The following is an 11615-nucleotide window of genomic DNA, read 5'->3' as shown; positions in this document are numbered from 1 at the left end:
CTCCAGGCTGCTGTGGGCGAGTGGGCGGTGCACAATAAAGCACAGACACAGGCGTTTATATTCTGCTTTCTTTAATACAGGAATGTTTGTAACACAGAGATTCTGCCAATAAGACATACACACACTTTATACAAACACTTGAATATCCATAGAAGAAGAAGTCGTCTTTGCAAGGTCGGCTGTTTCTCTGAACAGATGTTGGCGATATCCTAACTCTCTCAAACTTGGCGTTCACATTCGATGAGCACCCAGGAGGACAATCATGTTATTCACAAATCACAAGGAAGGAAAAATAAAAGTGTGACAAGAGCTGAGCAGAGGAGTCCGATCCCGGAGTGTTTCACCACACACTCTTGGAAGAAGGAGATGAAGATGTGTTGGAGTGATTACAGAGACCAACACAGAAGCCAGAGGATTTTATTACAGAGAAGTGTTCTGCGTCAGGCAGCTGGGAGGGGAACGTTTGAGTCAGGAGGACCGGTGAGGGTTTGGAAGAGTTGGCCAGGATATACACAAAAAGTCCAACACAGGTCATTTTTCATCAGGAGACAGTGGAGGGGGATCAACACAGAGCGTACAGCAGAAGGTAGACACATGTTTATGTTGCTCTAGATGCTAGAATCTAAATGACATTATTGTTTAAATTCTTCATCTGGAGGAAGAGGGAGATGAAGCTGCTGTGGTTCCATGATACATTTATATAAAAACAGTTTGTTTTTTTGTTTCTGGGTGGAGGTGGAGCTCCGTCAGGAGGAGGACATCGGCCCTGCAGAGCTCAGCTGGAGCGCTCGGTTCAGAACGGGGAGAGGCTCGGCACTTTGATATTGATGTCTCCGATGTTGATGTTGCGGGGAATCTCGGGCAGGTTCATGTTCTTGACGGCGGAGACGGCGCGAGCAGGTGCAGCCGACAGACCTCCCTGCAGAACGACAAAAAACAAACAACAACATGCTTTAGAGACGGTTCATGGACATCGTGTGTGTGATCACTGACACGTCTTTAGGAGGACAAAGGACTTCTTTCTCCTCCTCCTTTTTTTGTCTCATAGTCCACTGCACAGCTCCTACATCACACCTTTTGTACATTTTGTGTTTTTTATTTTATATATTGTAATATCTTCTTATTCTGTATTATTTAAGTTGTTGTTAGTTCTGTTTTATTTCCTTGTTAATTGTTTAGCACCAATACACCAAGTCAGATTCCTTTATGTGTAAATGTACTTGGTAATAAACCCAGATTCTGATCCTGATCCTGATTCTGATCCTGATTCTGATTCTGATTCTGATCCTGATCCTGATCCTGATTCTGATTCTGATTCTGATTCTGATTCTGATTCTGATCCTGATCCTGATCCTGATCCTGATTCTGATTCTGATTCTGATCCTGATCCTGATCCTGATTCTGATTCTGATTCTGATCCTGATCCTGATCCTGATCCTGATCCTGATCCTGATCCTGATTCTGATTCTGATTCTCTGACATTTCCAAACTTTTTGCTGCATGTTATGTGTAAACACAAACAGACTGAGTTTCCCGGACTTTTCCCGACAGCATCCTGGAGCGGGCAAATTCAGGAAAATTCACTGCGAGCAATCAGGTGGGAGTGATGACACCGTCTAAAAAGGGGCTCATGTTGGATGAGAGATCAGATGTCAAGCAGAACGCTGTCATCATAGTTTTGAACTCCAAATGGTGGCGGCCATATTGGAAATGCCACCTCAACCTAACTTTCCATCAATCTAGAAAAAGGCGTAGAGACGGAGCTGCAGTGGGCCGGAAACCGCTTCAACACGTCCCGACGCTCGTCAACTTAGCATGCCACAAGCTATGCTAATGTATGCATTGCTCTAAGCCCCGCCCACGTGTCCACCTAGCGTTTTTTAGTTAGTTAGTTGTTTTCAATGAGGAGAGAGCAGGCGGGCCGCCTGGATAGCAAGCACAGCATCTTTTCTTTTTTTTTTTTTGCTCCGACTGCTCAAGTCGCGATTGAGGAACTGAAGTTTTCTGCACTTCCTCACTGTCTTCATTTTTCATCGCTGTGGTTACAGCGTGATAAAAACATAACGCTGAAGGACAGGGAAGTGAAAATATCTAAAAATACAGCGTACAGTTATCTGCTGTATGTGGACTTCCCCTTAACAACCTGAAGAACTGAACCCGTTACCCCTAAACAAACATCAGCATGGTCCTTAAGAGAGGCTCACAGACTCACCTCTGACTTCTCCATGCGGGTCTGCAGCTCCACCTGGGCCACGATTTCATTCATGTTGGTCTCCAGCACCATCCCGCCCATCACCACCTCCTGCAGGATGTAATGGACCTGCAGACAGAAGCAGCTGTTAGATATCTTTGATAAAAACATGCTGTTATAGACGATTTCACAGGAAACAACAAAACGGCGTGCCATTGTTCACATTGTTTACTATCCTCATCGCTCTTTAAAGTGATGGACCTTTATTTAACCAGGTAAAGAACCCATTGAGATCAGGATCTCTCTCAGGAGGGTGACCTGGCCAAGAGGGCAGCAGCACACATCATCAAAAACATTACAGGATAAAAGAGACAAACAATAAGTTAGGAGAGAACAACAATTTACAATGTGCAAATTGATTTACAGATAAAGTGCAGAATCTTGATCACAGATTACAATTCAGAAACACATCAGGCACTGTCCCATTGTCTCACGTATTTTATCTTTTAAGATCGAGCCAAAGGCTTCAGGCGAAATGAGCTCCACCATTTTCAAGTCATTTTGGAGAAAACTAGTGGCATAGTGGCTTCTGGTTCTTTGAAGGTCTGAACATAAATAAGAAGGCACCAAACCAAGAAGAGCTTTATAAATAAGCTTCAGCCAGTGTATATACCTGCCGATCTGAGTTAGTGTACAGGTCACAGTGATGAGTGAAGCGTCTACAACCAGTAACAAATCTCAACGCACAGTGATACACGGTGTCCAATGACTGGAAACATTTGGCCGAGGCGCCCATGTACAGTACATCTCCATGACTGAAGGGGGCTTCTCGAGGTGTTACCCCAGGAGACAGTCATCAGGATATGGACCAATACAAAGAAAGCTCACTAACACAAAACGAGGCTCTGCAGCAGACAGCATGTCACTCACACACAGAACGCCACGCTGCGACCACCTTGCCTCCAGACAACAGGCTCAGATCTCTCACAGCTGGTGACTTAAGTTTACATTTTTGGGTGTTTTCCACAGCAGTTCGGGTTTTACTGTCCTTCATACATCTTAACATGACATTAGTAGAGCAGCCTTTCCCAAACTTCAGACCGCCGCGGCCCGCTTTGAAATACAAATTTACTCCGGGGCCCGTTACAAAAAAAATGTTTATGATTACATCTATAACTTTCAGTAAGGGTTAAATAATTGGACATGACAACATGATATTATGACAAGATAGACACAAAGGTTTACTGAACATTATGTCCATGAATAGTCCTGACACACCTCACTAATCACTTAAAGTGTTGATTCATGGTAAATCATCATTATTGTGATATTTCTGTTATTTCTAAAATTGGTGGCCCACCTGCAGTAGCCACACAGCCCACCAGGGGGCCGCGGCCCACACTTTGGGAAGCACTGTAGTCAGAAGGTTAAAGCCCACCGCCCCATCACACAAATAAGACCGCTGCTGTCTGGTCCGTGTCGCCTGAGATAGAGGACCTGAACATTAAAAACTGGATTACACAAAAACCCCACAAAGGCAGACTCCTAAACACAACCAGATGTTTGAGGCTGAAGACAGTTTGCTCATTTACAATCCCTCCTCCACTCCTCTGTGTTTGTTTCTAAAAAAAACTGCTCCAAGCGGGATGAAGCAGGTACAGAATCTAATGTTGGAGGGATTTGTCACGTCTGTGAAACATCTCCAGCACACAGTTTCAATTTCCCTTTCAAGTTCAGATTTCAGGAATTCCTGCGGGCAGGAAATGTTTCTAGCGTCTTCTGTTGGAGGCCTGTAGCGACGTTACAGATGACAGAGTGGAAACGTGGAGAGCTGCACACGTTCCAGCAGTTCAGAAAGCTTTATTCGTATGTTTTATCTGTGCAAACACTTGTACTGTATCAGTGATGTCTCTAACACATCACACGAGGCGTTCAGAGTCTGCCCTTGTGCAGGACAGACGAGTACTGAGTTTCAGACGCCTGCAGGAGTGTAGAAACACTTCCACACGTCAGTGCTGCCCAGGAGAGAGTCTATGAGAAACCTTCCAAAGTCTCATCTTGGCACATTCCTCAAGCCAAACCCCACCGCACCACATGATGTCAATTTCCTGCTGGGAAAATTCAATCAAGATGGCCGTGGATGTGTCTGATTAGTTTCCAGCAACACTTCTCGTCCAGCTCAGAGAGAGAAGAGAAAGGGAGGCCTCGCTGTAGCCGCAACAATCGAAGGAACCAGCACAGAAACTAAAGGCCGTTTAACTTTTACTATCTGTGATGTTTGAAATGAGAAACCACCAACAATGATGTGTTTTTATACTTTTATTCCTGTTTCACAACATGACTCCCCCAGGCAGAGGACGAGCTCTCCCATTGGAGGAGGAAGAAGGAGGAGGAGGAGGAGGGGGGAGGGGGAGGAGGAAGAGGAGGGAGGAAGAGGAGGAGGAGGGGGAGGGGGAGGAGGAAGATGAGGAGGAGGAGGATCATGATGATGAGCAGGAGGAGGAGGAGGAGGAGGAGGAGGAAGATGAGGAGGAGGAGGATGAGGAAGAGGAGGAGGAGGATCATGATGATGAGCAGGAGGAGGAGGGGGAGGAGGAAGAGGAAGAGGACGAGGAAGAGGAGGAGGAGGATGAGGGGGAGGAGGAGGAGGAAGATGAGGAGGAGGAGGATCATGATGATGAGCAGGAGGAGGAGGGGGAGGAGGAAGAGGAAGAGGAGGAGGAGGGGGGAGGGGGAGGGGGGAGGAGGAAGAGGAAGAGGAGGAGGAGGATGAGGGGGAGGAGGAAGAGGAGGAGGAAGAGGAGGATGAGGGGGAGGAGGAAGAGGAGGAGGAAGAGGAGGAGGAGGAGGATGAGGGGGAGGAGGAGGAGGAAGAGGAGGAGGAGGAAGAGGAGGATGAGGGGTAGGAGGAAGAGGGGGAGGAGGAAGAGGAGGATGAGGGGTAGGAGGAAGAGGAGGAGGAAGAGGAGGAGGAGGATGAGGGGGAGGGGGAGGAGGAGGAGGGGGAGGAGGAAGAGGAGGAGGAGGATGAGGGGGAGGAGGAGGAGGAAGAGGAGGAGGAGGAAGAGGAGGATGAGGGGTAGGAGGAAGAGGGGGAGGAGGAAGAGGAGGATGAGGGGTAGGAGGAAGAGGAGGAGGAAGAGGAGGAGGAGGATGAGGGGGAGGGGGAGGAGGAAGAGGAGGAGGAAGAGGAGGAGGAAGAGGAGGAGGAGGATGAGGATGAGGGGGAGGAGGAAGAGGAGGAGGAAGAGGAGGAGGAAGAGGAGGAGGAGGATGAGGATGAGGGGGAGGAGGAAGAGGAGGAGGAGGATGAGGGGGAGGAGGAGGAGGGGGAGGAGGAAGAGGGGGAGGAGGAAGAGGAGGATGAGGGGTAGGAGGAAGAGGAGGAGGAAGAGGAGGAGGAGGATGAGGGGGAGGGGGAGGAGGAGGAAGAGGAGGAGGAAGAGGAGGAGGAGGATGAGGATGAGGGGGAGGAGGAAGAGGAGGAGGAAGAGGAGGAGGAAGAGGAGGAGGAGGATGAGGATGAGGGGGAGGAGGAAGAGGAGGAGGAGGATGAGGGGGAGGGGGAGGAGGAGGAGGAGGAGGAGGAGGAAGAGGAGGAGGAGGATGAGGGGGAGGGGGGAGGAGGAAGAGGAGGAGGAAGAGGAGGAGGAAGAGGAGGAGGAGGATGAGGGGGAGTATCAGGGCTGCAGAATCATGTGATCAGCGATCAGAGGATCACAGTTTGATACTCTCTCTGTGCAGATGTTCCTGAACAGCAGCTGGCTGTATGATCGAGCTGCACAGAACATGCTCACAGTAAACACATGGAAAGAGTCTGAAATAATCACAGGAAAAAGAGGAACTATTGAGGCAGAGTGACGTGTTGCAAACACACGTTGTGTAAAAATATTGGAGCAGACAAGAACAGAAACTGTTAGCCCTCAAACACCTGCACAAAACTCCTGAAAACCTCCTGAAGTTTTTCATGCTGAGCGTCATGTGATCACTCAAACATCTGAATGTTTCTCTCTTCACCCGGAGTTTCTCCTCCAGCCTCCTCGTATTTATTCTGCAGAAGGTCAGAGTGAGCTGACTCCTGAAATGATCTAGATATTTTCAGGAGTGCATGTGTGAAAACAGCTTGTGAGTTCTACCTGATCTGCACACTTTTATATTCTTTAATTTCAGTGTATTTCATTTTGTTATTGAAATATTGAACAGGTAAGAACATCTTGTTCATGTTTTACATTTCTCTTCACAGCTCATTCATCCTCATCTTAAATCCACATCACATGTTAAAGAGTTAAAGCTGAGCTTATCTAGACGTTGCCCAGAGGAGCTGAATGTGAGAAGCCAAACGTCTCAATCACTTCAACCTGACACTAAACAGTCTGAACTCTGCCGGCCTCACAGAACAACTCGTCAGTGAGGTCGATGTGTGAACAATAAGGTTGTTGACGTTACACCAAGGCTTGAGACTGTGATACCACATGTTTTTAAAACAGTACGGTCTCATTATTTTAACCATCTGTAGTATCCAAGAGTACAGAAACTTTGAAAAGAACTTGCTCCTGCAGGGGGCGCTGGAGTCCCATCGATGGCGGTCTCCATGCTGGAAATGCTGTCTCAGTCTAACTTTGAGTCAACCTAACGACAGGCTGAGAGCTGGAGCTGAGGCGGGTTTTAAACCTCCTGACAAACCGTTACACCGCGCCCACCTGTCAATCAGGTCAGCTACACGCCTTATTGTGAATAACTCTTATCCTTCATCAAATCAAAACTGATGAGTCATCAAAACATTCACCCCCCGTACAGTGTGTGTCCATCCAGACATGAGCTAATCACACCTATTTGGTTTTTTGAACCAGACTGTAAACATGTTCATCTCTGCTGTAAAAACAGGCTTTTTAGAATGGGTGTGTATGTGACTTCCTGTGCTTCTGCAGCCAGCCTCTAGTGGACACTCCAGGAACTGCAGGATTTTACACTTCAGCATCGGCTTCATGTTTCAACACCGGAGGTTACTGCTTGATTTTTATCTCCAGTTTCCATCAGATTCATAACCACCAGGATTCATGTTTCGTTTTTTCTTCACAGGTCACCACTGTTTACATCATTGTGAACAAGCTGCAAAATCTCTTCAAACGTACTTTGTGACTCCATAAACTCTTCCTTGTAACGTTAATGTCTCTTCTCATAATCGGGAAGCGAGCAGCGAAGTAGGATGTTTAACGTTATTTTGATTGTAAACAAGGGTCATTAAAATCAGCTTCTGCCGACGTATCACCAATTAAATCAATCCTAGCTGACTTTCTGCCACCAGTTTGGCTCCACCCACAAAGTGCGTCATCCCTGTGTATGAACGTTGTACATATGTGGTCAAACCGTGCTGCAGTGCCATGTAACCTCTGAGCTCGCCGCTGCAGCAGAAACGCTCAAAGGTCAGAGTTCACACTCACCTTGTCCATGTGGAAGATGAGATCCAGCTCACAGACGTTTTCAAAGCATTTATCCAGTGTTTCCACAAACACCTGCAGAGAAGAGGACGTCGAGAGTCATAACAATGTCTTCATGATTCATTAAAGAGAACATACCATCCCCTCTCCTTTAAAGAGAACATATCATCCCCTCTCCTTTAAAGAGAACATATCATCCCCTCTCCTTTAAAGAGAACATATCATCCCCTCTCCTTTAAAGAGAACATATCATCCCCTCTCCTTTAAAGAGAACATATCATCCCCCCTCCTTTAAAGAGAACATATCATCCCCTCTCCTTTAAAGAGAACATATCATCCCCTCTCCTTTAAAGAGAACATATCATCCCCTCTCCTTTAAAGAGAACATATCATCCCCTCTCCTTTAAAGAGAACATATCATCCCCTCTCCTTTAAAGAGAACATATCATCCCCTCTCCTTTAAAGAGAACATATCATCCCCTCTCCTTTAAAGAGAACATATCATCCCCTCTCCTTTAAAGAGAACATACCATCCCCTCTCCTTTAAAGAGAACATACCATCCCCTCTCCTTTAAAGAGAACATATCATCCCCTCTCCTTTAAAGAGGACATATTACCCCCCTCCTCCACCTTTTCAAACAGTCCCCTTCTCCACCTTTTCAAACAGTCCCCTCCTCCATCTTTTCTAACAGTCCCCTCCTCCATCTTTTCTAACAGTCCCCTCCTCCACCTTTTCAAACAGTCCCCTCCTCCACCTTTTCTAACAGTCCCCTCCTCCACCTTTTCTAACAGTCCCCTCCTCCACCTTTTCTAACAGTCCCCTCCTCCACCTTTTCTAACAGTCCCCTCCTCCACCTTTTCTAACAGTCCCCTCCTCCACCTTTTCTAACAGTCCCCTCCTCCACCTTTTCTAACAGTCCCCTCCTCCACCTTTTCTAACAGTCCCCTCCTCCACCTTTTCAAACAGTCCCCTCCTCCACCTTTTCAAACAGTCCCCTCCTCCACCTTTTCAAACAGTCCTCCTCCACCTTTTCAAACAGTCCTCCTCCACCTTTTCAAACAGTCCCCTCCTCCACCTTTTCAAACAGTCCTCCTCCACCTTTTCAAACAGTCCTCCTCCACCTTTTCAAACAGTCCTCCTCCTCCACCTTTTCAAATAGTCCTCCTCCACCTTTTCAAACAGTCCTCCTCCTCTACCTTTTCAAACAGTCCTCCTCCACCTTTTCAAACAGTCCTCCTCCACCTTTTCAAACAGTCCCCTCCTCCACCTTTTCAAACAGTCCTCCTCCTCCACCTTTTCAAATAGTCCTCCTCCACCTTTTCAAACAGTCCTCCTCCTCCACCTTTTCAAACAGTCCTCCTCCTCCACCTTTTCAAACAGTCCTCCTCCACCTTTTCAAACAGTCCTCCTCCTCCACCTTTTCAAACAGTCCTCCTCCTCCACCTTTTCAAACAGTCCTCCTCCACCTTTTCAAACAGTCCTCCTCCTCCACCTTTTCAAACAGTCCTCCTCCTCCACCTTTTCAAACAGTCCCCTCCTCCACCTTTTCAAACAGTCCCCTCCTCCACCTTTTCAAACAGTCCTCCTCCACCTTTTCAAACAGTCCTCCTCCTCCACCTTTTCAAACAGTCCTCCTCCTCCACCTTTTCAAACAGTCCTCCTCCACCTTTTCAAACAGTCCCCTCCTCCTCCTTTTCAAACAGTCCCCTCCTCCACCTTTTCAAACAGTCCTCCTCCACCTTTTCTAACAGTCCTCCTCCACCTTTTCAAACAGTCCTCTCCTCCACCTTTTCAAACAGTCCCCTCCTCCACCTCTTCAAACAGTCCCCTCCTCCACCTCTTCAAACAGTCCCCTCCTCCACCTTTTCAAACAGTCCTCCTCCACCTTTTCAAACAGTCCCCTCCTTCACCTTTTCAAACAGTCCTCCTCCACCTTTTCAAACAGTCCCCTCCTCCACCTTTTCAAACAGTCCCCTCCTCCACCTTTTCAAACAGTCCTCCTCCACCTTTTCAAACAGTCCCCTCCTCCACCTTTTCAAACAGTCCCCTCCTCCACCTTTTCAAACAGTCCTCCTCCACCTTTTCAAACAGTCCCCTCCTCCACCTTTTCAAACAGTCCTCCTCCACCTTTTCAAACAGTCCTCCTCCACCTTTTCAAACAGTCCTCCTCCACCTTTTCAAACAGTCCCCCTCCTCCACCTTTTCAAACAGTCCTCCTCCACCTTTTCAAACAGTCCTCCTCCACCTTTTCAAACAGTCCCCCTCCTCCACCTTTTCAAACAGTCCTCCTCCACCTTTTCAAACAGTCCCCTCCTCCACCTTTTCAAACAGTCCTCCTCCACCTTTTCAAACAGTCCCCTCCTCCACCTTTTCAAACAGTCCTCCTCCACCTTTTCAAACAGTCCCCTCCTCCACCTTTTCAAACAGCCCCCCTGTGGTCTAAATGAAACATCTGTGCTGTGCTTTGGTCAAAATATAACATGAATCAAGCACCAGAGGAGGTTTGTGACCCTGTAGAAACCAGCTCTCTCAGAACGCTCCGTTTTGGTGTGTGTGTCTCTTTAAATGCAATGAGCCCCCCCGAGTTTCCCGGTAGACATCACTCCTTCACTAGCGAGAATAAAAATGGCCGACCTGCACAAAAGTCTTGCTTCCACTCTGCCAGACGTCCTTAACATAAGCCATTTTGTTTTTCTGTTTTTTTGTTGAGGAGACGAGAGAAGGAACTTTACTTTGTTTTCCATGTTAGGAAAGGTTTGGGCTTCTGTAGTCAACTTGTGTTTGTAGTTTTGGGCGCCGCTCCGCTACGTTCAACCTGAAGTGCTGCTGCCGTTCTTCGGAGTGTGACATCATCATGCCGCGTCTGTGTTCCCCTCGACCCGGGACATAACGACTGGCTGTGAAGAGCATGATGAGTCACTCTGTCACACATTTATGGAGCACTTGTTTTTAATGGAAGTGTAATGTGTCGTGTGTTTCTCCCCACATGGGACCAGTTAACCTGATAAGAGAGAACATAACGACCGGGTCTCTGACATCAGGGTTTCCCCACTCACATGTTTACGACGTCTTATCATGAACAATTTCCACGAGATCACCGAAAGGAGAGTTTCATTTCCTACCAGCAGCAGCGTAAAAAGCAACCAGACTGCTTTTTAAAACCAACCCAACACAGATATAATAATGGGAGGGGCTTATTTATTATCTCAAGGGGGGGAACTAAGTGTCTTCTATTCAACAGCTTGGACAGCTGAATGAATACAGAGAGGATCAAATGTAAACAAAGGAACAAAGTCGAGTCCCACCAATGAGAGCTCACGCTGTACAACCGCCAACAGATCTGTGGATTTCAGTTTTCTCATCGAGGCTCAAATACACACACCGGCAAAAATTGCACGATTAATGATGTCTGATAGTGCTGAAATTTAGACACACTTCAAAATCAGTCGTACGACTCAAAACACGAGGACTAAATCGTGCTGAAATCGTACAGTGTACACTCGTCTTAAGGATTAGTCCCTCATTTGGAGTTTTGATGCTGCTGGTGGAGAGCCCTGTCTAATATTTATAACACTATAAAGTAGTAATTCTTTGTACATGGTGGTTAGGTTGTTATCCTGGAGAGACCAATCCTGTCTGTTTTATCATAGCACAAAGGTGATCATGACTCAGAACAACTTTGTGTTGATAGAAAAGCCTCTAAAAACAGAAAAAGAGTCAGTGGAGTCTGTATGTCTGTAAATGTCTTAAACAAAACTGGAAGCTGACCTGGATCAGGTCCAGGATGCCGAGCTCACTCTCCGACGAGTCCACGCAAAAGACGAAGTAGAGGGTCGCGTAGTGTCGGTAGATCAGCTTGTAGTCCGAGCCACCGATGAGACTGAAACAAGATTTTAAAAAAATCGATATTTTACTGAGCAGTTAGGACCCGCTCTGTGTGGCGGTGAACTGAACCCGGTCAGGGAAATGACTGTCTGACTGACAG

General features: G+C 47.1%; 1 protein-coding gene across 1 annotated transcript in view; it reads right to left on the bottom strand.

Annotated features, from left to right (window-relative positions):
• Positions 1 to 54: 54 nt before the first annotated feature.
• Positions 55 to 11615, bottom strand: part of ap3s2 (adaptor related protein complex 3 subunit sigma 2) — a 15955-nt gene continuing 4394 nt past the window's right edge. Inside the window, exons 3-6 of the mRNA XM_020658001.3 lie at positions 11399 to 11510; positions 7633 to 7704; positions 2213 to 2320; positions 55 to 919 (exon numbers count right to left, since the gene is read on the bottom strand). Of these exons, the coding sequence (XP_020513657.1) occupies positions 794 to 919; positions 2213 to 2320; positions 7633 to 7704; positions 11399 to 11510 (418 nt within the window). The 3' untranslated portion in view covers positions 55 to 793. The remainder of the gene's footprint in view (positions 920 to 2212; positions 2321 to 7632; positions 7705 to 11398; positions 11511 to 11615) is intronic.

The sequence above is a fragment of the Labrus bergylta genome, chromosome 3 (assembly GCF_963930695.1).
Source record: "Labrus bergylta chromosome 3, fLabBer1.1, whole genome shotgun sequence".
NCBI lineage: Eukaryota > Metazoa > Chordata > Actinopteri > Labriformes > Labridae > Labrus > Labrus bergylta.
This window is presented reverse-complemented; position numbering and strand designations above follow the sequence as displayed.